General features: G+C 40.5%; 1 protein-coding gene across 1 annotated transcript in view; it reads left to right on the top strand.

Moving 5' to 3' along the window:
• Positions 1–25,783, top strand: part of ANOS1 (anosmin 1) — a 135,585-nt gene that overhangs the window by 66,829 nt on the left and 42,973 nt on the right. Inside the window, exons 3-5 of the mRNA XM_038757380.1 lie at positions 11,806–11,868; positions 17,707–17,929; positions 24,154–24,338. Of these exons, the coding sequence (XP_038613308.1) occupies positions 11,806–11,868; positions 17,707–17,929; positions 24,154–24,338 (471 nt within the window). The remainder of the gene's footprint in view (positions 1–11,805; positions 11,869–17,706; positions 17,930–24,153; positions 24,339–25,783) is intronic.

Below are 25,783 nucleotides of genomic sequence, written 5' to 3' on the forward strand. Positions count from 1 at the left end.
TCCACCACTTGTCAGCTGTGACTTTGGGCAAGTCACTTAACTTATTTGTGCCTCAGTTACCTCATCTGTAAAATGGGGATGAAGACTGTGAGCTCCCCGTGGGACAATCTGATCACCTTGTAACCTCCCCAGCGCTTATAACAATGATTTGCACATAGTAAGCACTTAATAAATGCCATAATAATAATTATTATTATTACTAAGCACTCAATAAATACAATTGAATGAATGAAATATAAGTGTATGAAGCATAGATGTCACTTCTTGAATTTGAAACCTTTGATTTTCTTATCACTTACTTTGCGTACATGTTTAAATATTTTCCATTCTCCCTGGCCACTTCAAAAGAACTTTTGTTATTCTTTTTTCTAATTAGAAGACAGATTGAAGAAATCATGAACAACGGGGATAAGAATAGTCTTTCAAATGCATTGAGTTTACCTTCCTGTAAAATCTTTCAAATCATTTATGTGAAGAATTTATGTTTTATGATGACGCTACTTTATTCACTATTAAGTGAACTGGCATGATCGTTAACACAGTAGATTGCAAGAATGTGGTGGGCCATATGGTAAAGATGCTGTTGATGTGAGAGTTTAAGCACTGCAGTGCTTCATCTGTGTCATTCATCTTAATCAATCTTCTGGGTTTTCTCTGTAAGGAATTCATTCATTCATTCAATCGTATTTATTGAGCACTTACTGTGTGCAGAGCACTGTACTAAGTGCTTGGAAAGTACAAGTCGGCAACATATAGACACAGTCCCTACCCAACAGTGGGCTCATAGTCTAGAAGAAAGGAATCTGAGCAGCGTATAGAGTAGGGCAGAGTGCTTAGACTCGGGAATGTGAGAGTGGATCTGAAAGTGGAACTTTGGCTAAGAAATCCAGATAGGAAACTACATTACAGCAGATTCATTTGATTCTTTGCCTGGGTGCACAGAAACTTTCATACCTGGAACTGTGAATTTTTCATTCTCTTTTTACCCCTTCTATTATTAGTGATGATTCATGATTTTCCCATTTTATTATCCCCTGTTAGAATGTAAAGTCATTGAGGGTAGGCAATGTGTTTACTGTTTTGTATTGTACTCTTCCAAGCACTTAGTAAGGTGTTCTGTCTACAATATGCCATCATTCAATACTGCTGCTTGATGGATTTCAGCCCTCAGACAAATTCGTGAATATTGATACAGAACATCATATGAAATATCATTTTCCTATCTGAAAATGTTTCGTTTTGGTAGCTTTTCTTTTATTGACATCTGCTCTCCAAAAGGATTACACATGGAGCTTTCAAAAGGTCAGGATGATGACATAATGCATGGGCTTCAGACATACAGCAAAAATTGTAAGGCACTTTCAAAAATAATTAGACCATCAAAATTCACTTTGCCCTGGAGATTAGTTTACAGCTCACCCACATTTACTGAAATCCCCCTCTCCTAAGGAGCCCAGATGGTTTTATATTCTGAAATTAAAAGTATTTCCCGTGGCCTGCATTAAGTTCTTTGGAACTTACTATATAATAATTATCATATTTGTTAAATGCTTTCTGTGTGTCAAGCACTATTCTAAGTGCTGGAGGAGATGCAAGTTAATCAGGTTGGAAACAGTCCAAATGGACTAAGTAGTAGGGAGATCAGGTACTGACTCCCCAGTTTAAAGATGAGGAAACTGAGGCACAGAGAATTTGGGACTTGCCCAGTGTCACACAGCTGTAAGCAAGTGGAGGTCAGAATTAGAACCCAGGACTGACTGGGTTCAGGGAGGGGAAGGAAGAGAGATGAGTCCACGGATAGGGTGGTCACCTTGGGAGTTAGGCCCCTTGTATTGCAGTTGCTAATCATAATATTAGTAGTAGCAGCAATAATTATGATTTTTACCAAGTGTGCATTGTATGGCAAGCACTAGGCTAAGCTTTGGCTTACATAAAGTACAACCCAATCCAACACAGTCTTTGTCCCACAGAATAATAATTCCTATTATTGTGGGGGATTTTTGAGAGAAAATACTAGCAGGAAATAAGATGTCTCAAGAACTTAGAAATATTAATCAATAAATGGTATTTTTATTGAGCACTTACAATATGCAGAGCACTGTATTAAGCACTTGAGAGAGTACAATGCAACAGATTTAGATATGTTCCCTGACCATAAGGAGCTTATGGTCTAGAGGGGGAGACAGACATTAATATGAATGAACAAGTAATTTATAATGTATAATTCAAAGATATGTGCATAAGTGCTATGGGGTTGGGGGTGGGGCAAATATCATATGTCCAAAAGTTACAGATCCAAGTACATAGACAATGCAGAAGGGAGAGCCAGCCGGGGAAAAGAAAATGACCTCAGGTCATTGATTTAGGTTTTAATTTTTGACACATCAGCATACATCATTCCCAAGATGTGTTTGCTAGAATAGAAGATGTCCCAAGCCCACCGTGACTTTGGCCTAAGTCACATGTGGGAACAGTTTTGCTAAAATTGACATTCTAGGAATACAGCACATTTTCAAGGCTGAGGGCGAATGATCTGGCAATTTGCCTTAGTATAGGCAAATTGAAATACGCATAAAGCACATACCCTTTCTGTGAATGCATTATTTCTGCAGGAGGTGGAAGAAATATAACTGCGTTGGACTCTGGTCTGTTTTTGTTCTCCAGAGGAATCCATTATGGTGTTATCAACAGCACCTGACTGACAACAAGGCACTGTTTTTTTCATCAAACCAACTAGCTCCGAATTAGCACATGAAAAAGCATGTGTTCTCTCTCAAAGCATAATCTAATTGATTTGGGAGGGTCATTGACAAGGTGGGAAGCAGATTTACACTTTCCAGATATTTCCGTCGTGGCAGAAGGCAGATTGTTTTCTCCAGAGAAGGTGATCTCTGAAACTTCCTTCTTCTGCGTGTCTCTCTTCCTTTTCCTCCCCTCACTCAGTCCGGCCAGGGCCTGAAGGAGCACGGATGCCTGGTGCCAAAATGTGGTCCTTAACCTGACCCTGAAGAAGGCCTCACAAAAGCAGGCCTTTCAGGTCTCCCAGTGAAACAGCTATGGCATTTTATTACGGCGTGAAATTAGAAGTGAAAAGCTCCACAACTCTTGCTGTTTAGTAATGCGGAATATGTCGTTTCTGACGGGGATGGTGGTGCAGTGAAGCAAGTGGGATGCCAGAGAGGAGAAACAAAGTAGCGTTTTAGACAAAGAAGTCTTTTTTCCTCCATTCCAACCCTGATTGTTAGGTGGTCTATAAAACTCTAGCTCCATAGTGGACGTGAGGCAAAAGAATATTTTGTTGTCAGAGCTTCATCCAGAGTTGTATGCATGAGTTTGCAGAAGGAGGTGGAGGGGGCTTTGTCTCATCTGAAGAGTCCAGGCCTTTACCTCATTTATAAACTAACATCCACCAAAACAAACAAGCAACCAAGAAGTGGACTTGGAGCTTATTTTCCTGACACTGTGAGTGCTGTAGTAAGACGGAGTCAGTAAACGACGACAACAACTGTGTGAGGTTATCTCAGACAGGTTGGTAGCAGCATGAATGGCACCATGACAATTTGTGGTGGTAGGAAGTTTTTTGTCCTCCCTCGGGGAAATTATGCATTTCTTTGAAAGAGCATCAATTCTTACAATGGATCGATTGGACATGGGAGAATATTTGAAGGTTAAATTTATACGAGTTTGTTGTGGATATTGCCTCAAGTAGAGGAAATCATTCCTTAACCCAACAAAAAATATATCTCCAGTGAAGTGATTGCCGTTAACCAGGTAGATGACCTACCAGCTTGTGTTGTTTGGGCAACTGATGTTTTTCAGAGGCTTCTCTCCCCCAAAGCAAATAGCAGGAAAAAAGAAATCTGTAATATAACCCCTGAGATTAAGCTTGCAAAGGACTGGAGAAACTTCATTTTCTATATGATTAACACATAGATGATATTGAAAGGAACCACTTTCTAAGATTCTCTGGGCACCATGGTGAAACCAACCAATCAGTCCGTCATTGGTATTTAGTGAGAGCTGACATAACTTTAGACATCCCAGAACTTAGAAACTAAGTTCTAAGGCTAAGCACCAGAGAAGAGATGGAATTTGGCTTGTGACCCTCTGACTTAATTGCTAAAATTCATTCATTCATTCATTCAGTCATATTTATTGAGCGCTTACCGTGTGCAAAGCACTGTACTAAGCGCTTGGGGAGTACAAGCTGGCAACATATAGAGACAGTTCCTACACAACAGTGGGCTCACAGTAAAATCTTTCCCCTCTGTCAGTTTACAGAAAATTTTCCGGAACAGCAAGTTAGGATAAATTTCCCCTTTTATAAAATTTTGACTGGAGAGCTCGGCTGTTTATACAATTTATTTTATCTGATTTTACAGTATTATTGTGAGGTAATTATGGAATCAATATTTATTGATTTTCTGCTGATGAATGGAACACCGTATTCATTATAAAAATAGCGATAATTATAATTGTATTTTAAGTGCGTACTCTGTACAGTATAAAGTAATCTGGTCAGACACAGTCCCTGTCTCACGTGGAACTAATAATCTAAATAAGGTGGGGTACCGAGTTTTTAATCCCCATTTTGCAAGTGAGGAAATGAAGGCACAGAGAAGTTAAGTGACTTGCCCAAAGTCACACTACAGGCAGATGTCAGAGCAGGATTAGAACCCAGGCCCTCTGACTCCCAGACTGTGCTCTTTCCACTAGGCCACACTGCTAGTCTACTAGTGACTATATGTACTGTTCACTTGGTAGGACACAAATGTAGAAGATATGACTTTTGCCTTTAGGGAGCTTGCATCCTTTTGGGAGGAGATTGACATCACTGTTGTAGGAATTGAGGCTGTGATATATCAAGCAGAAACCATTCCAAATTCCGTAGTATCAGCCTCTTTGTCTTTCCATTAGACTTGTCTTGTCTTATGCTGTCGAGTCATCCCTTACCCATAACGGTTCTGTGGACACATCTCTCCCAGAAAACCCTACCTCCATCTGCAGTCGTTTTGGTAGTGTATCCATAGAGTTTTCTTGGTTAAAATACGGAAGCAGCTTACCATTGCCGCCTTCCACACGGTTAACTCCAGGTTCCACCCTCGACTCTCTCCCATGTCGCTGCTGCCCAGCACAGGAGAGTTTTGACTTGCAGCAGGTTGCCTTCCATTCACTAGCGACTGCCCAAGTTATTAAAGGAATGAGTATGCGTCTGCTTGACTCTCCATCCTGTAGCTGAGATCCTTGCATATTTCTCCCATATGTTTAGAAAGATTATCATTGCTTACTTCAAAGCTTGATGACATCGCTGCTTGGTTTCCCAAGGATCTCAAGTGTTCCTGAGTTGTCCAAGGATTGTGATCGTTTTTTATGGATTTTCTGGCTTGGCAGGAAAAAAAGACAGACCGGAATCCCTGAAAAGTAAAAAGACCCTCTCTCCCCCATGTACAAGTACGCATGCTTGCGTGTGTGCACGCACGCGCGCACACACACACACACACACACGTTGTTCTGTGAAAGTTTGAAATGTTTCATGTTAGATCTGTGTTCTGGGTGTAAGCCTGGGTTGTTTCTAATTAGAATGGGTTTTCCGAACCGTAAGGAATGTACATTCTCCACATCAGTGTTTTCTTTTTAGCATTCCAAACTGTGGGAATGTTAGCCCTAACTTATTAATTTTGAGCAGACCTTCCTTATAATCCCAAATTGAATGAGATTGGCCAGGGATGTATTGACAATTTGTGGGGCTATTTTATGTTGACAAAGCGGAGGGCGATTTAATCTGGCAGGAGGATAGGAAGCATGAAAACACCATCTGATTTTGTTCCCCCATCCTTTCAGAAGCAAAACGGGGCTACTGGCAGGGCCTGACGTGCCAGACAACTAAACCACACAGAGAGATATTAAGCTGTCAGTGTTAAAATTTGCTTCGATATGAAAGGATTAGTGTTGAAACTGCTGCCAATCTGTCTTAATGTAAAAGCATGCTTCCTCCTTGATTCCCACATGATAAATGCCGGAGTAAATTACTTCTCGGTATTTTGTGTCAAAACATTATGTATCTATAGTCTTTACACCAATAAATCAATGTATGTCGGCATGGTCTTCCTTCGTCTTGGGAAGAGCTATGGTTTGCTAAGGAGCAGGAGCTAACTAGTAGTGATCCTTATCAGTTAAGCAGCCCAGAAAAGTGTCTCTGTTCAAGTTAATATAAAAATAACCAGTGTGAAGAATTGCTTGCCCAGCTATTTTTCCTACACGTATAAGCAAGGTGGCCAGATGTCCACTAACTTTCATGCCCTGCTGGCTGATCAGAATTGGCTTTGTCAACCTTCCGTGTTTGATGTTCAGCATTTTCTTATCAACTGTCGAACTGGCTCCTGGCGATTTTCAGAAATGACTCTGGAATTATATAGTTATTGTGGTATTTACGTGTTTTCTGTATGCCGAACACCATGCCAAGTGCTGGCTAGAGAAAGGAAAATCAGGTAGGACACAGTCTAAGGGGAAAGGAGAAAGGCGTAATTTGAGTGCTCTGCACACAGTAAGTGCTCAGTAGATACAATTGAATGAATGAGTGAATCCCCATTTTACAGACTAGAAGTGCATGGCTTAAGGGAAAGAACACAGGCCTCGGAGTAAGAGGACCGAGGTTCTAATGCCAACTCCACTGCTTGTTTGCTGTGTGACCTTGGGCACTTCAATTCTCTGTGCCCAAGTTTCCTCATCTGTAAAATGGGGATTGAGACTGTGAGCCTCAAGTGGGACAGGGACTGTGTCTAACCTGATTTGCTCATATCCACCCCAGTGCTTAGTACAGTGAGCACTTAAATATCACAATTATTATTATTGTTGTTTTTATTATTAGGAAATGGTCGTGCCTGGGAGGAATCTGAGCAATTAGGGCGTGGGGCTGGATGGGAGCAAGAGGTGTGCGGGAGGCCCAATTGGAAGATATCCCAAGGGGGCAACAAATCTCTGCCCTTCTTACAGGCTGACAATTCCCTCAGGGCCACACCTCTGTGGAACTGGACAAGGGAAAATCTTCCTTAAGCAAAGTCAAAACAGGGAGGCCTGAGAGAAGAAGAGAGCAAGAAACTGAGCAGAGTAGAGGCGTGTTGAGCTTTCTACCTCCCTCTCTGTGTCTGTCTTGGTGTCCCTGTATCTATGTGTGCGTTTTCTGTCTTCCTTGTATTTTTACCCCCTCCCCACTCTATCACCACACATTTTCAAGCCATTGACACTGCCCCTTGTAAGGGGATTGTTCCATTCTGACATAAAGAAAATCTGCTACCAAGTGAAGAATAGTTTGACAGAGAATCTGAGAGATCCAAGCCAGGAGTTTAGATTTCCAGTGCTTCTTTACAATTGGTAATTAATTTGCACAGCATGTCTCTGATGGTGGTAAATCATTAGAGCTGTGGGCAAAAATGAAACAAAACACTTTTTAAGATTTCACATTGCAAGTTGGTGGGAAATGAAAATTTACGATCTTTACTGCTGTGATCAAGTAACTGAACAATGCTGACTCTGATTCTTATTTTATGGTGTTGATTTACCGTTTCTACCCAAAATGTATACTGTAAACAATGTAGACTTGATTTCTTTCCCCTAGTACATCAGCTTACTATTGGATAAATGCACTGTCAGGTTTCTCGTCTTAGTGTGCCAGTTTGGAATTAGTTAAACCCTTATTAAATGCTTATTGCAAAGACTGTATAGTATTTAATTCAAAAAGTCCAAATGCCTTCAACTTTTAGTGAATTTATAGACCAAAACCAAAAACAAAAACATGTAGTGACACAGAAGACAGTCATGTAATATTAGTAGTGAAAATAGAAAGCCTTTTTGTGGTTTTTGAAACTTTTTTTTCACTTTGTGCTGTGTTTGCTCTTTAAGTTTAGGTGTATGTAGTAGTGCTAGGTAAGGGGCAAGTGGGAAGACAATGTGATTTTGCAGACTAACACTTTCCCCATCTTCAAAATCCCACTAAAATCAGTTCTCCTCCTGGAAGCCTTCCATGACTAATCATTCTTCTCCCCACTCTATTCTCCTTTTGCATCAGCTATGCAATTGGTTCCCAGCCCCACAGCACTTTATCTACATACTCTTATCTTCAGCCCCTTTCCGAATTCATAATTTAGTGTCTTTCTCCCCGACTACTCTGTAAGCTCCTTAAGGGAAGAGATCATCTCTACCAACTCTATTGTATTGTATGCTCCCAAGCGTTTAGTACAGTGCTCTGCACATGGTAAGTGCACTAACTAAATAGCTTTGATTGATAAATTGAAGTGAAAGGTTGAGAAGACTCAAAGAGAAGGTCTTCAAAGCAGTTATTAAGAGTTAAGTGTAGGGGGGCTCCTGGGATGGATGGGAGACAGCAAGGAACGTTTGTACAAATGTCATTACAATGCCATTATATCATACTTTCCCGAGTGCTTGTTTCTTGCCCAGAGTATAACTGCATAAGGTGCTTGGGCTTTGAAGATAATGGTTTATTTCCCCCAAACCTTGAGGCAGTCCAGGAACCTCAGGAAGGGATGCAGGCACACACAGCTCACAGACTACAATGTTCCCTGAATTTTCCTCTAGTCCATAAACTAGTTCGTGTTCAAGGTATTGTAAAGGGTTGAGTTAACTAACTCTGTTTCAGGTCAGGAGTTCAGTCATGCAGGTTTCTGAGCCAAGGATATTTCCATAAACATAGTCCTTTTATGAACTCCAAGCAACATGGCCTAGTGGAACGAGCATAGGTTTAGGAGTCATTAGATGTGAGTTATAATACTTTGCCACTTGCCTGCTGTTTGCCTTTGGGTAAGTCACTTCATTTCTCTGCATCTGTTTCTTTGTCTGTGAAATGGACATAAACCATCTGTTCTTCCTCCCACTGAAACAGTGAGGCCTTTGTGGGTCAGAGAATCATCTGTACTTCCCAAGTGCTTAGTACAGTGCTCTGCACACAGTAAGCGCTCAATAAATATGATTGAGTGAATGAATGAATGCTTTTATTATATAAAACCCAGCATGAATATCAATGCTCCCTTCTGCATCCCCTATACATTTAAGTCTGTACTGTTTGACACATAGTGAGTGCTTAACAAGCATCACGATTTTTATGATTACGATATTTTGATGCGAACACAGTACGTAGTTTACCAGGTTATTGGTGCTTAATTTGAGCATCTCATTTTTTTTTTTAAAACTATTTCTGTACTGTAGAAGTGACCATTTAAAGGCTATTCAAAACCTCACAGGGGTATTCAAATGTTGTAGGATGGTGCTTATAAATCTTGGTGGAGATGTGTACGTTTTATTTAATGGAATAATATGTATGTTCATTCATTTCCCCTCTTCAACCTCCCTGATATTCACCCTTCCTAATGTTTCGCAGATGCAACTGAAGCCTTTAGTCCTTAAGCACTTGATAGTCACCCGGCCCCCAGCTGCAGAGCACTTATGTGCATATTCTTATACTCTCCCATTTCGCCTATCTGTATAATGTATCTAAATGTCTGTCTCCCCCCTCTAAACTGTAAGCTCCTTGTGGGTGAGAATCATTTGCCCCTTCCTACATTACCTCCTTGTCTTTATACAGTCCGGCCTGCACACTCTGCTCCTCTGGTTCTCGCCAGTCCCTCTGTCGACCCCCATCCTACCTCTGGCCTGTAATGCCCTCCCTCCTCACATCCTCCAAACTAGTACACTTCCCCACTTCAAAGCCCTAGTGAAAACTCACCTCCTCCTGAAGGCCTTCCGAGTCCCCCTTTTTCTCTGCTCCTCCTCCCCTCCGCTTCCTCCCGACTCGCTTCCTCTGCTGTACCCCCCCTCCCTTGCTCCACAGCCCTTGTGTTTATGTGTACATATTTATTATTCTATTTATTATATTAATGATGTGTTTTACTTGTACATATTTACTGTTCTATTTATTTTGTTAATGATGTGCACCTAGCTTTACTTCTGTTTATTCTAATGACTTGACACCTGTCCACATGTTTTGTTTTGTTTTCTGTCTCCCCCTTCTAGACTGTGAGCCCATTGTTGGGTAGGGATTGTCTCTATCTGTTGCCGAATTGTACTTTCCAAGAGCTTAGTACAGTGCTCTGCACACAGTAAGTGCTCAATAAATACTATTGAATGAATGAATTTCTATCCACTCTATTGTATTACATTTTTTAAAGAACTTGGGAGAGTGCTTTGCACACAGTAATCACTCAATAAATGTTCTTGATTAATTGATGTAATTTAATCAAGGCTTGAATTTTTATGGAATAAAACCTTTTAAGTTGATGTTTTCTGGAATAACTTTTTACTGGGCCTGTCAAGTCTTCTTTACTTCGTGCAGTATTTCTAATTTCATGTATCATGAACATATTGATAAGGGGCACAGAGTGGCTGTCATAGAATGTTTGTGATACTAATAATAATAATGATGGTATTTGTTAAGTGCTTACTATGTGCCAAGCACTGTTCTAAGTGCTGAGCACTGAAATGTCTTATTGCAGAACAGTTTTCTACTGGGTTGGTCTGCTCATCTTTTGTGGTTTGGGCCTTCATAATTGTTCAACTGTACTTCTGCTGGCTTCCAGCCCACAGATTTCTTGATTTTGGCTAGACATGGTTCCCTTTTCAGCACCAGAGATGGTTAACAATTTCTCTACCAATTTATAATTGGACACAATCCTCAAATTATTCTAAGGACAGCAGAACCTGCATATTTTAAGAAGTTAATTGAAAAAGAATACAGGCATACATCTAAAAACCATATCTTTATTATCCAGGCCAATCTTGACCATTAAATGCTGAAACCAGAAAGGGTACATGTATTTGCAAAGTGCTACTGAGAGTGGGACTATATTAACAGCACCCAGCCCCACAGCATTTATGCACAAATCCCTCTAGACTGTAAGGTCATTGTGGGCAGGAATATTTCTGCTTATGGTTATAATGTACTCTCCCAAGCAGTTAGTAAAGTGCTAACTTTACCCCCCCCCCCCCCACCCAATGGTATACAGGCCAATCTGGTTTTAAGCTTTAGAGAGTTAGTGGGCAAGAGAATGAGAGGAATTGGCTGGCTAGAGGAGTCTAACAGTCCGAGAATGTGGACATTGGCAAAGCTCATAGTAGAGCTGAGAAAAGATAACTAATGGTGATATTATGTTGGTTCAAAGATGCCTCAGAAGAAATGTGATATTTGCTGTTGTTTTATTGCATAAAAGCATTCCACATTCGCACAATATAATAATAATGATAACTGTGGTATCTGTTAAATGCTGTCTTTGTATCAAGCACTGTACTGACCACTAGGGTAGATACTAAATAATCAGAACTGGTATTGAATCCCCATTTTGCAGATGAGGGAACTTAGGGACAGAGAAATTAAATGACTTTCCAAAGGTCACAAAGCAGGTAAATGCCAGGGTTAGGATTAGAACCCAGTCCTGTGACTCCCAGGCATAGGCTTTTTTTTAGTACTCCGCATTGCTTCCAAGGCAGGCTATATCTCTGCAGGTATTGATTTGAAAGGTTTTGATTTTATATTTAATATGCTTCTCTCATGTATCACTGGAAGCTGTTATATTTTTCTTTGGAGGGGGCAGTCAAGAAAGTTGCATTCTGAAATTCAAATGTGGTAACTTTCAATTTACTGGTCCAGTGTTATTTTATATGAGTTAAGGATGAAACTAACCTCAAGAACATGGGTCTGTGTTTTCCTATTTGTAGAGAAAATCCAATGAACAAAATCAGGTTTACTTGTACTGTTAATCATTTATCTGTTGCTCACATTTGTGTTTTAATTCTTCCTAGTGCCTGGAGCCCTGCAAAGAGTCTTGGGACTTGAAGAAGAACCAGTGCCAAAGTTTTTGTGAGGTAAATCAGAACACATGTTGTTGAGACCTTTCAGTTAGCAATCTGAAAATGTTAAGGGGAGAAAGCTCAGACAGGACCTCTATATTCTACAGTTTAGCTGAAGACGCATTTGAAAAAGAAGAGAAAGTTCTGAGGTTTTTGGGGGGGGGGGGCGATGTGGGTTATGTTTTTTTGCTTTTGTAGCCAGTGTTGGAAAAAAATGCTTGTGACCTTCACTTTCCCACCTCTACTCCAGGATTTACCTCCTATGTACTGTGCTGACTTCTATAGCTCTCACCAATCAGTCAATCACCCATATTTATTGAGCACTCATTGCATGCAGAGCTCTGTACTAAATGCTTGGAAGAGTACTATACAACAGAGTTGTAGACTACAACAGAGTTGCTAGAAGTGATATTTCATAGGGACAGGGTCTGTGTCTAATTCCCACTTGTATATTCTTCCTCAGTGCTTAGTACTGTGCTCTGCACATGGCATGCATTAATAATGGTATTTGTTAAGTGCTTACTATGTGCTAAGCGCTAGGGAGGTTACAAAGTGATCAGGTTGTCCCACGGGGGGCTCTCAGTTTTAATCCCCATTTTACAGATGTGGTAACTGAGGCACAGAGAAGTTAAGTGATTTGTCCAAAGTCACACAGCTGACAGTTAGCAGAGCTGGGATTTGAACTCTTGACCTCCGACTCCAAAGCCCGTGCTCTTTACACTGAGCCATGCTGCTTCTCTGATTACATCTCTGCATTACTACTACTACTTCATGGGATATAATTTTGGTATATAAAGAGACTTTGTGTGAAGCTTCACTCCCCAAAAGAGGAGAAATCTTGTGTATATTTATCTTCTGATACTCCTGGAAATTGTAGCATGATTTGAAATACTTTGGACAACTCAGACTTCAGTCAATCAGTTAATCATATTGAGCACTTGTGGTGTGCAGGGCACTGTACTCAACGTTTGGGAGAGTACAAACAACCTGTTGGGTTATCTTTCCCCGAAATGTCTCTTCTGCTACTGTTCATTTTTGTTCTGTGAGCAAATGTTCGTCTTTTGGGGTTGAATCAGGTCCTGCCCACCTGCCTGGGATTACCCCTGAAGCATTCTAGGTATGTAGCAGAGGGTGATTAGGTTCGTGTGTCGATTAAAGTTATAATGAGTTGCAGATGTGGGAGCAAAGAAAGTATGACTGTTTATACATGGCAACGCAGGTTAGAACATCTCAACTCCTTCCTTGATAGTATAATCTACTTGCATTTACCCAAGTAGTAATTATAAGAATAATAATTGTGGTATCTGTTAAGTGCGCTTAGAACAGTGCTTGGCACTTAGTAAGCACATAACAAATACCATCATTATTATAGGCAGGCATTGTACTAAGCATTGGGGTGGCGAGCAGATTGATTAAACCATCGCTTTGCCCATCTTCCTTCTTACTCCCCTGACCCATGAAGCTTTGGTTTCTGGAAAGCTGCATTGAAAGCAGTTCTGTATTTCTCGGAGAGAAACAAAATTCCCTTTCAGTGGTTCCAATGATCAGCTGTAGACCAGAGGGTCTGCACCAGTTCTGTGTTAGCTTCTCTCCAAATGATTCTGCCTTTCTCCTCTCCTTTGACATCAGCCTTACCCCCTCCTGAGAGGTCCCAATTAATGAAACCAATAATAATAACAATTATCATGTTACTTGTTAAGTACTTACTATGTGCCAAGCACTGTTTTAAGTGCAGGAGTATCAAGTTAATCACAGTCCATGTCCCACATGGAACTCACATTCTGAATCCTCATTTTTCACATGAGGTTACTGGGGCCCAGAGAAGTTAAGTGACTTGCCCAAGGTCACACAGCAGACATATGGTGGAGTCAAGATTAGAACCCAGGTCCTTCTGACTCCCAAGCCCGGACTCTATCCATTAAGCCATGCTGCTTTTCTAAGGCACCTCTTTTAATACTAGTAAATCTTGTCAATGTGCGTGCCACTCTCATTCATTCAGTCGTATTTATTGAATGCTACTGCGAGCAGAGTACTTGGGAGAGTACAATACAGCAATAAAGAGAGACAATTCCTGTGCACAAGGAGCTCACACAATTTGTTTGTGAGCAAAGGTAAATCTTTAAGCCGAAAGACATTTGAATTGATCTGATCTCCTTATTCTCTACCCTGGAAATGAAATGTCTCCGATTTCCAGTCCAGGAGACAGTAAACACTTAATGATCCTTAGTAAAGATTGTTCCGACTTAGAAACCTTAATCCATTAGTGTTGGGTGGGGGTGAGGGAAGGTTGTGTGTACTTAAATTGAACACTTTTTATTTCAAGAGGAAAGGTTTGAAAACATCTAGCTTTGTTAGGCTCTGTTAGCATTCCTCCTTCATTAGTAATTTGGAGTTGCAGCTAAATTTAGAACTTCAAAAGCCCCTAATAAAGAGCTGCACATTTAGCAGCTAACTGAAAAATGAGCTGTGAAATAGGGCGGGGAGGGGAAGTCTTGAGGACAGATTATGCCTTGAGGCGGCTATAAAGTTTTTTAAATTAACTAGCTGCGAATTTGACTTGTTTCAGTATGTAAACCAGGCTTTGTTGCCTCTTTTATTCATTCAATCGTATTTATTGAGCACTTACCGTGCGCAGAGCACTGTACTAAGCGCTTGGGAAGTACAAGTTGGCAACATATAGAGACGGTCCCTCCCCAACAGCGGGCTCACGGTCTAGAAGGGGGAGACAGAGAACAAAACAAAACATATTAACAAAATAAATAGAATAGTAAATAAGTACAAGTAAAATAGAGTAATAAATCTGTACAAACATATATACAGGTGCTGTGGGGAGGGGAAGGAGGTAGGGCGGGGGGGATGGGGAGGGGGAGAGGAAGGAGGGGGCTCAGTGTGGGAAGGCCTCCTGGAGGAGGTGAGCTCTTAGTAGGGATTTGAAGGGAGGAAGAGAGCTAGCTTGGCGGATGGGCAGAGGGAGGGCATTCCAGGCCAGGGGTCGAAGGTGGGACAGGTGAGAACGAAGCACAGTGAGGAGATTAGCGGCAGAGGAGCAGAGGGTGCGGGCTGGGCTGGAGAAGGACAGAAGGGAGGTGAGGTAGGAGGGGAAGAGGGGATGGACAGCCTTGAAGCCGTGAGTGGGGAGTTTTTGCCCGATGCCTAGGTTGATTGGTAGCCACCGGAGATTTTTGACTAGGGGAGTAACATGTCCAATTTTACTCCCTAAGAACCTATTCACTGTAGATTTTATTTCAGCTAGATCAGTTGTTATTTCCAAATGTCAATTCGGCTCCGGTGGAGTATTATTGATTCCTTTTAGAGATGGGAAGCAGTTTATCGATTGAGAACCCTAATTTGGTGCTGTTGATATTCTGCTTCGTAGCGTTGCTTTCCCTTTAAACATTAAGATCCATGTTTGGCGTTAGTAATAATAATAATGATGGTATTTATTAAGCGCTCACTATGTGCAAAGCACTGTTCTAAGCGCTGGGGAGGTTACAAGGTGATTAGGTTGTCCCACAGGGGGTTCACAGTCTTAATCCCCATTTTACAGATGAGGTAACTGAGGTAAGAGAAGTTAAGTGACTTGCCCAAAGTCACACAGCTGTGCACACAGTCACACCGCTGACAATCAGCAGAGGTGGGATTTGAACCCATGACCTCTGACTCCAAAGCCCATGCTCTTTCCACTGAGCCACAGTGCTTCGCTAAGCACTGGTGTTGTTTTATTTGGTTTCTGAAAACATTAAAGGAATAACCAAGCAAATAATGTTTGACTCATTTTTCCCACAGGAATGTAGCAGTGCATATTCACAAAGCACTGACTACAGAGTAGTGTTCAGTGCCATTTTGAAGTTAGAACATTTTCTGTCCTTCAGTCGACAAAGCAGCCGTGGCTGCTCATACTACACAAAAAAATAGGACAAACAAAAGCAGTTATCAGAATAACTAACTGCTTCCCTTAAGCACTTTGATGCTCACCCCCACTCCGCAGTACTTATAATAATAATAATAATAATGGTATTTGCTAAGCACTTACTATGTGCAAAGCTCTGGGGAGGTTACAAGGTGATCAGGTTGTCCCACGGTGGGGCTCACAGTCTTCATCCCCATTTTACTGATGAGGTAACTGAGGCACAGAGAAGTGAAGTGACATGCCCAAAGTCACACAGCTGACAGTTGGCAGAGCTAGGATTTGAACCCATAACTTCTGACTCCAAAGCCCGTGCTCCTTCCACTGAGCCACGCTGCTTCTCTGATATTCTTATATTTCAGTTCATTCAATCATATTTATTGAGCGCTTACTGTGTGCAGAGCATCTTATTGAGCGCTTACTATGTGCAGAGCACTACGCAAAGGGCTTGGGAGAGTACAGTCCAACAGAATTAGCAATGTCATATTTATTGAGTGCTTATTGTGTGCAGAGCAATGTACTAAGCTCTTAGGAAAGTACAGCAGAACAACATAACAGAGTTGTTAGACATATTCCCCTCCCACAATGAGCTCACAGTCCAGAAGTGCTTAGAACAGTGCCAGCGCTTAGAACAGTGCTTCGCACATAGTAAGCACTTAACAAATGCCATCATTATTATTATTAGAAGGAGAGACAGACATTAGTGTAAGTTATGGGTATGTACATAAGTGATGTGGGGCTGAGAGAGGAGTGACTAGATAAGCAGTGTGGCTTAGTGGAAAGAATGCGGGCTTGGGAGTCAGAGGACGTGGGTTCTAATTCCACCTGCTCCACTTGTCTGCTGTGTGACCTTGGGCAAGTCATCTAACTTCTCTGTGCCTCAGTTATCTCATCTGTAAAACAGGGATTAAAACTGTGAGCCCCACGTGGGACAACCTGATTACCCTGTATCTACCCCAGTATTTAGAACACTGCTTGGCACATAGTAAACATGTGCTTTGCAGATAATAAGCACTTAATAAATGCCATTGTTATTATTAAAGGAAGCAAATCAGGGTGACACGGGAGTGGAAAAAGAGGAAATGAGGGCTTAGTTAGGGAAGGCCTTTTGGAGATGTCCCACAATGTGCTTACAGTCATTAATTTGAATTAAGTGATTTATAATATATAACTTAAAGATATGTGCGAAAGTGTTGTGGGGTTGGCGGGGGGGGGGGGGGGGGGGGGGGGAGTATCCAATGCCCAGGGGTTACAGGAGGTAGAGTGAGCTGGGAAAAAAAGGGATTCACTGGCAAAAGTCTCTTGGAAATGTTAATTTGAGGCTTGAAGTATCTTTACCCTAGGCCATCCTTCCAGATTGAATTTAATACACCCTTCTGAACATTTACTAAGTTTAATCGAAGTCGAGTAACCTTAGGAATCAACTTAGAGCATGTATCAGACTTTAGGAGTCTTGGGATTTTATTGTAAGGATGCCTGTGAAAAGATTAATTTTCCTGTCATGAGAGTCAAGAACTACAAGTCTAGTCTCTTTAGTTTCCTGGAATGACTATATGCAAAGTATTTTTGGGTAGCTTGCCATGAAATTCAAAGGAAAGATATGTAACCCAGAAGGACTCATTACCCGGCCTTGTTCCCATTTGCGAATGTTTGTCATCTGACGCCTAGCAACTTGGAAGTCAATTGATAGGTGGAAACAGGAAAAAAAAATAGCTGGCAGGTACAAGCTTGAGAGATCTCCACAAAGGATGGAGATCTTCCTTTAGGGAATTTGGCTATTGATAATTTACAAGCTTTCCTTTTGCAAGGAAAGAAAATCCCAGAAATGTCAGAATTTCAAGAACTGCAAGAATTGAAAATGTGCACATTCCTTTCAGAGGTTTGGGAAAATCAAACTGAATGATTATTTATGTAACTGAAGATTCTATATTTTCTCCTCCCTCTAGCCTCTCTTTCCCAAGAAGAATTATGAATGCTTAACTAGCTGTGAGTTCCTGAAGTACATTCTGTCAGTGAAGCAGGGAGATTGTCCAGCACCTGAGAAGGCCAGTGGTTTTGCAGCTGCCTGCTTGGAAAGTTGTGAGGCCGACAGCGAATGCTCCGGAGTGAAGAAATGTTGCTCCAATGGCTGCGGACATACGTGCCAAGTGCCAAAAAACCTTTACAAAGGTAGGGATTTACAACAGAACTTGGAGAGCTTGGTGTTTGCACCTGCGAGGCTGTTTAGGGCAGATCAACTAAAGCTTCCCAGGGCAGAGGAGGGGGAAAATATGGTGGTTGTGGAAGGAAGATGCTGGGTTAATAATTATAATGGTACTTGCTAAACCCTTGCTATATACGAGGTACTGTCTCTGAGGCAGACACAAGTTAATCAGGGTGGACACAGTTCCTGTCCTATATCGGACTCACAGTCTTAAGCTCTGTTTTACAGTTGAGGTCACTGAGGCACAGAGAAATGAAATGACATACCCAAGATCACACAGCACTCACCTGGCAGAGCCAGGATTAGAACCCAGGTCCCCTGACTCCAAGGCCTGCGCTCTTTCCACTAGGCCATGCTGCTTCTGTAGATGTTTTTAGAGTGATTTTAGAATGTTAAGCAAATCATGTTTCTTCTGTCCTTAATTTCTGCATTGAGCCATAATCATCGTCCATACTTAATTGTGGCAGATATTAAATTCTTACCATCTGCTAAGCATTTGAGTAGAACCATAGTTATGAGAGGGAACACAGTCCTGCTGCGTAAAGGGCTCACCATCCATGTTGTCCTATTTTACAGATGTGAAAACTGAGGACTAGAGAAGCAATGTGGCATAGTGGAAAGAGCCCGGGCTTGGGAGTCAGCGGTCGTGGATTCTAATTCCGGCTCTGCCACTTGTCAGCTGTGTGACTTTGGGCAAGTCACTTAACTTCTCTGTGCCTCACTTACCTCATCTGTAAAATGGGGATTAAGACTGTGAGCCCCAGATGGGACAACCTGATTACCTTGTATCTACCCTAGCGCTTAGAACAGTGCTTGGAACATAGTAAGCACTTAACAAATACCATCATTATTATTACCATAATAGTTGTGATAAGAGTTACTATGTGCCAAGCCCTGGGGTAGGGGCAAGATAATCAGGTTTGAATATAGCCCATGCCTGATATGGTCACAATCTAAGTAGGAAGAAGAACAGGTGTTCTGTTCCCATTTTTACTGATGAGGAAACTGAGGCACAGGGAAGTTAAGTGACTTTTCCAGGGTCACCCAGTGGTTATCGGCAGAACTGGGACTTGGACCCTTGTCTCCCAACTCTCAGTCCTGTGTTCTTTCCACCCAACCAGACTGCCTTCCATGATGAATTCAGCTTTTTTTTAATGGTGTTTGTTAACAATTTACTATGTGCCGAGCACTGTTCTAAGCACTGGGGTAGATAAAAAATAATCAGGTCGAACACAATCCTTGTCACATACGGGACTCACAGTCTTAATTCCAATTTTGCAGTGAGGAAACTGAGGCACAGAGAAGGTAAGCGACTTGCCCAAAGTCACACAGCAGACAAGTGGTGGAGTGAGGTTAGAACCCAAATCCTCCTGACTTCCAGGCCAGTGCTGCTCTATTGGTAACTAACTCTAGTCGTGCTTAATTTGACCCCAGATAAGAACCACCATTTAGCAGTTGAAAAGAAGTGGAAATGCTTGTAGGAAAGTTTATCACTTCAATCAGAGATATCTCTCTAAGTAAATAGATAGTATCCAGGGTCACTTAGTTTCTGATAAAAAAGTGTACATTAGTAAGTAAGGCTCTGAAATGTAGCTTTTTATGGCTCAGAAAGGAAACCCTTGAAAAGTATCAGATTAATCAACATATCCCTAAAGTATTTTAATATTGAAATAATTCAAGAAAGCATTTTTCATTGTATTGGGTTTTAAAACTTCATTTGATTCTTGGAAATTTGGAGAGAAGCTTCCCTTGATCACTAACAGTTAGCTAGTATGAAATGAGTTTTATCCAAAATGAGTTTTATCCTCAAAGCATCCTGTGGGTTGGATTAAATATATTTTTAATTGCAGTAAGGGGGACGTTTCTGCAACATTCCCTAAAGCTATGCAAAATATTAGAACATCCCTTAAATCCATCAATAAATTTTGCATTTCCATGTGCTCATGGTTCCCATGTAAATAGGATCACTTTTGTTTGCTGTAAATATCACCTAGATAAGAGGACATAGAGAAGCAGCATAGCCAGAGAAGCAGTATTGTCTAGAACAAGGGCCTGGGAGTCAGAGGGCTTGGGTTCGAATCCTGACCTCGCCTCTTGTCTGCTGTGTAATGTTGGCTAAATTGACTTAACTTCTCTGGGCCTTAGTTCTCTCACCTGTAAAATGGGGATTAAGACTTCAAACCCATGTGGAAAATGTCATGGAAGTATGAACATTTTGCTATATCGCATTAAACTAATTTAGTAACACAAACAATTGCTAATATAGTTCTGAAGATAGACTGTGAAACCCTCGTGCCTGATCTGTTTACCATTTCTTTACTCCAGTACTTAGCACTTAATAATTGCCATAAGATCCTTTAACTTGAATTAGTCATGATCAACCCTAAATTGTACTTCCCAAGTGCTTAGTACAGTGCTCTGCACGCAGTAAGTGCTCAATAAATACGATTGAATGAATGAATATCTTTGAACCCCAATAGGAAGATAAATATCATCTGGGTTCATATGGAAACAATTAAAAGGGGAAGAATAATCTGACCTTTGTTTTTTTGCTGGTTGTGATTGATAATGCCATAAAATAATCCTGTGTATTTTGTGCGTTTTTACTACTTATTGCTGTAATAAAAGCCTCAAAGTACATTAGATATTATTTGAGATGGGGTGTCTTGTACAAACCACCCCTAAAGAACATTTTAATCCATGGTGCTAGAGTTCAGTTCTAGGAGAATCATTTGAAAAATAGAAGTTACTTTTACGTATAAATATCAACAAATGATTTACCAGACTTGTTTGGTAAGTTGACACTAAAAATTGACGGATCCAGGAGGTCTTAGTTGTAAATTATATCAGAAAGATGAATCTTTGGAAGTTGAATTACCTCTTTCAGGACTATTAAGTACTATTTACACACCTACCAGAAATTTATTTTTATGTCTTTTTCCCTTGCTCGACAGTAATCTCCTTGAAGGCAGGGATCATATCAACTATCTTTAGAGAACTTTAGAGAATCTTTCCCTTCTTTTCTTCTAATCTTCCTTCTTTCTCTTCCCCCCTTTCCTCTTCTTTCCCTTTGTCCTACTCTTCCTTGCTTTCCTTTCCCTCTTCTTTTCTCCCTTTCCTCCTCCTTTTTTCCTTTCTTCTCTCCCTCCCTTCTCACTCTCCTTCAGTCATGCTGCCCTCTTGTCTCCCTCCGAACTCCCTTTTCTTTCTCTTCCTGTCCCATCTCCTCCACATTCAAAGGCAATTCTTAGACTTGTTTCCAAATCTGTCCATTTTTACCTTGTGTTCAACTCTTGTTTCCAGGACTGCCCCTTGCTGTGATCTTTTTGAAATTTGTTCCATTCTGTAACCTTTAACCCTCAACATTTACTAAGCTATGCTAGGTATCATACTGAATGATGTCTTACTAGATGGTTGAGGATGCCATGATGTCTATTTTCGTTGAGGTCTCAAAGATATTCTGCCCTGTGACCACAGATTCTGTCAATTTTCCCTGCCAGCCATCTTGCAGTGTGTTTCCCTTGGCATTAAGGACCTGGTTGGGAGAATGGGAATAGTTCATTGCAAACCTTCACCTCTGTTGCAAAATAAGCACATATCCTGCAGGCAGTGAAATGTACCTTTCATCTCTTAACCAACACTGCTTGAGCAGTGTTCTTGTGAAAGGCAAGAAGGCTGCACTCACAGATGCAGTCTTACCATTGACTGTAGAAGAAAAGCTGGCAGATGTGTCAGTGTGAGGAAAAAAAATCCTAAATATAACCTGAGGATAATGGCTTCTGAGCTATCAGTCATGATTCAGAAATAATATCTGACTCGTCACAAATGATTGGTCTATTGTATTTTGGTAGTCCAAAAGACCCACAGAACTTGGGGCATACTCAGGAAGGATAGAGAAAGCAAAACAAAATCACAATCTGATTCCCTTCTTAGTTTTATATAATAAAATTATCCTCTTTGACCAGCAACCTGTATATGAGGCAACCTTCAAAGGCACAAATAATTTGCCAGTACGGTTTTTGAAGTGAGGCATCTTCAAAGCACTGCACCCTCAATGCAGAGTTAAAAAAAAAATTACCAGTTACCCAACTTACCAGTACTTTTTAAATGATCATCTATCTTAGGGAGTCTATATTTAATACCCATGAAGTCACTTTTAAATTGATCCTTTCTTAAGAAACAAAAAACAGGACTTGATCACCCTTTCGACATCCCGCTATCCTTCGGTCCAAAAAGATTTTGGAATTCTTCACCAGAGCACTGTGGATTTCAGACTAATTTGTTTGAGAATAATGAGAAACCTGGCCAGTCCCATAATAAAAAACACATTGAAAAGTAATTGAATGTACACATCTGGATCTGAAGTTGATGATGCTAGTTGTGTAAGAATAGTCCATACTCTGCACTTGCTCTGTGCAGGAATTGTTGGGTTGTTGGGACCCATCTGCATGCAATTATGTACACCAGAGAGGTTGAGTTACTTCCAATCAAGTGAATCCAACTGACCCTAATGCAAAGCAGATGGAAGGTTTCTTAACATGCAAATCGTCAGATTATTGTACATCATAATTAAAGGGAGATTTTTAAATGAAGAAATTTGAACTGACGGAGCCCGTGATCATCATTATGTTAGATTATGGGTGTTGGCCGTTGAATGATTTCCAGAATTAAAACCCATTGGAAAGAACATTTGGAAGCTGGAATACTCTTTCCATGAGTTTAGATTTCCACAGCAGCTATAGTATTTTATCTTTTACTGTAGGAGGCTATATGATTTTGGTGCTATTGCTAGAGGTGTCTTCATACATTAGTAGAAGTCCAAAGAACTATGTTTGTTATAAAGAAGATCAGATCAAAAATTGTATTGTGAATCCTTCTTAATTTTCGAATTTGGTGCTTTTATGGTTCAGAGCATTTAAATGGACACTGATACTGAGATAAATGCATAATAGATGTCAGAAGCCAAATCTATACAAAGGCTAAATCTGTAGTAGGAAAAGGGTTAGAATGTACCAAGTGAAATGAAATATGATTTTTGAACTAGGTGAGCCTGTACATTTGAGACTTCATTCCATTTGGAAGATGCTAATTGTCTCTTAGGCATAATTTAGGCCGTTTCCATAGATCTTACTTTGGCATTACTGTTTGCTTTTTGTCACAATATCATTTGAATTTAAAGCAGATCTGGAAGGCCAGAGCACTCGTATTTTTCATATTGTTATATCCCTTTTCATAGACAAGTGAAATCAATATTTTCAGTATCAGGAGTAACCCTGTTATGTGTGGAGCACCTACAAGGTTTTTTTTTTAATTGTATTTGTTAAGAATTTACTACATTCCAGGCACTGTACTTAACACTGGGGTAGATACAAAATAATCGGGTTGGACACAGTCCATGTCCCATGTAGGACTTACAGTCTCACCCCCATTGTACAGATGAAGTGACTGAGGCTTGGAGAAGCTAAGTGAGTTGCCCAAAAGCACATAGCAAATAAGCCACTGACGTGGAATTAGAACCCAGGTCCTTCTGATTCCCAAACCCATGCCCTATCTATTAGGCCATGCTGCTTCTCTATTGTTATGTATTGTCATATTGTTATTCCTTTTCATAGATGAACAGAATCAATAATATCAGTATCAGTAGAAACTCCCTTGTGTAGGGAGTATGTGCAAGGTGCTTGGGTACATACAAAAGAAGTATAAAATGTGATCCTGCCATGGAAGAATTTATAATTGAATGGAAGAGCATTATTTCATTCATAATGCACATCAATATTTTTTCATGGAGCCAAATAACAAAGTGTCAAACACTGTCCTAATCCCGGCTCCACCATTTGTCTGCTATGTATGTCTTTGAGCAAATCACTTAACTTCCCACTATTTTAAAAGACTTAAATGACTTTTTCTTTTAAATGGCATTTGTTAAGTGCCACGTACCAGGCATTATACTAGGTAATATAGTAGATGATGCGGTAGATATGAGATAATTGGGTTGAACACTGTTTTGAAGTAAGATGGCTTGAATTTAACTTCACATACTTTAAATCTTTAAAAGCTGATCTCTAGCAATCATATTCATTAGAGGAATTACAGCATGAATTGGGAGAAGGCAAATTTCTTCCTCTCCAGTGATCCATTTACCTCTCTGGATGCCAAACTGACGTGCTTTCCTTTATGGCCCATGTTTCAGGAGTTCCTCTGAAGCCCAGAAAAGAGTTACGATTCACAGAACTTCAGTCTGGACAGCTGGAGATTAAGTGGTCCTCGAAATTTAATATCTCAATCGAACCTGTGATCTACGTGGTTCAGAGAAGATGGAATTACGGAATCCATCCCAGTGAAGATGATGCTACCAGTTGGCAAACCGTGGCACAGGTCAGTCCTTTCAAGTGGGAAGGACAGTTTAGTTTTTAGGATTGCCTAACCTTACAATCAAGCCTTCCCCTCACATAAGATATAACTAAAATCAGATGCTCCTAATGATGTCACTTGGGCTCAGGAGCAGAACCTGCATCTTGTAAAAGTATACAGGCGAGATGAAAGGCTTGAATAATGGCTTGGTTCATACAAAAAAAAATGGGAGAGAGTATGTATGAACCTGAAGCAGACAATGAGTTGGTTTCAGAACTAATTTCTTTAAAGTCAAAGAGAAGCGTAGTATCAGTTATTCCGGTTCTTTTAAAATCCTGTAATTTGAGTGGCATTATTCCACTCAGGCTGAATTTAGACTTTTATCACTCCTATGGACCCAAATTGTGGAAATGTAAGATTCATATCCCAAAATGACTTAATAGGAAGCAGCCAGCAAGACATTAATCTTTGCTAAGTGCTTTCCTGGGTTCGGTCCCTTTCTTAACATTCTGCTAGTTCACCTGGATGTCAGCTCTCCAGTCGTTTATCTTTATGTTGCCTTCTCCTCCTCATCTCGCTGGTTGAGAAGGAAAGGAAACTGCTTTTTCTTTCAAAGAGTTGTGAAATAGCAAAGCATAAATTGTCCTGGTTGAGTTGATTCATGTTCTTTGATGACTGTAATGCATTCACAGCCCAAATGTCTAGTGAGGGGTGAGGGAGAGAACATTATTTTCACAACTCATCTGATGGTTTTTCTCAAAAGGTAATGTTCGTATTCCCAGAAATTGACAGAGAAAAGTATTTTTAGGTGCATGTTTTCTTTAGCGCAAGGAATACCTTTGAGAATTATAGGATAAACATGGAAATAATTAACGGTCTCAACATTGATAAGAGAGGAAGTTGGTGTATTAAAGTGGATTTCTGTAACTGAGAGGTTAAATGCCGATAATAAAATGCACTGTCTTTAATTCCCATTTTGACATCTAAAGCTTCTTTCAGTGGGTACACAATTGAATAGTCACAAACTAAGATAAAATAAAAACTCTTGTGTGACTCAAATTCCAGATGTCCTTGATTAGAACTACATTTTTTCATCTCAGTCGGGAAAGTTAGCTTTGGGTTAATGATTTTAATTGAGAAAAAAAATGTTCCCTTTATCGAACTGAGATATTGAATTATGGGAGTTTTCCCAGGTGTGTTTAAAGGCCAAAAGTAATACTTCCGTGTCTCAGTATAACAGATGCTGCTATTTGCACTACTTTGACATGAGAGAGTGTGTATAAAGGCAATGAACTAATTGGTTTTGACTTGGACTCCCAAGGAGACTAAAGGAGATGGAAAAAAAAGTGTTAGCATTTCCTTAGCGATTTTGCCAAAAAATTGGTATTGATGATTTGATGATACAGAGACATTGTACATTCCCGTGAATAATAGGTCATTTCACTCCAAATCACATCACTTGATCTAAT

This window comes from Tachyglossus aculeatus, chromosome 15 (genome assembly GCF_015852505.1).
Source record: "Tachyglossus aculeatus isolate mTacAcu1 chromosome 15, mTacAcu1.pri, whole genome shotgun sequence".
NCBI lineage: Eukaryota > Metazoa > Chordata > Mammalia > Monotremata > Tachyglossidae > Tachyglossus > Tachyglossus aculeatus.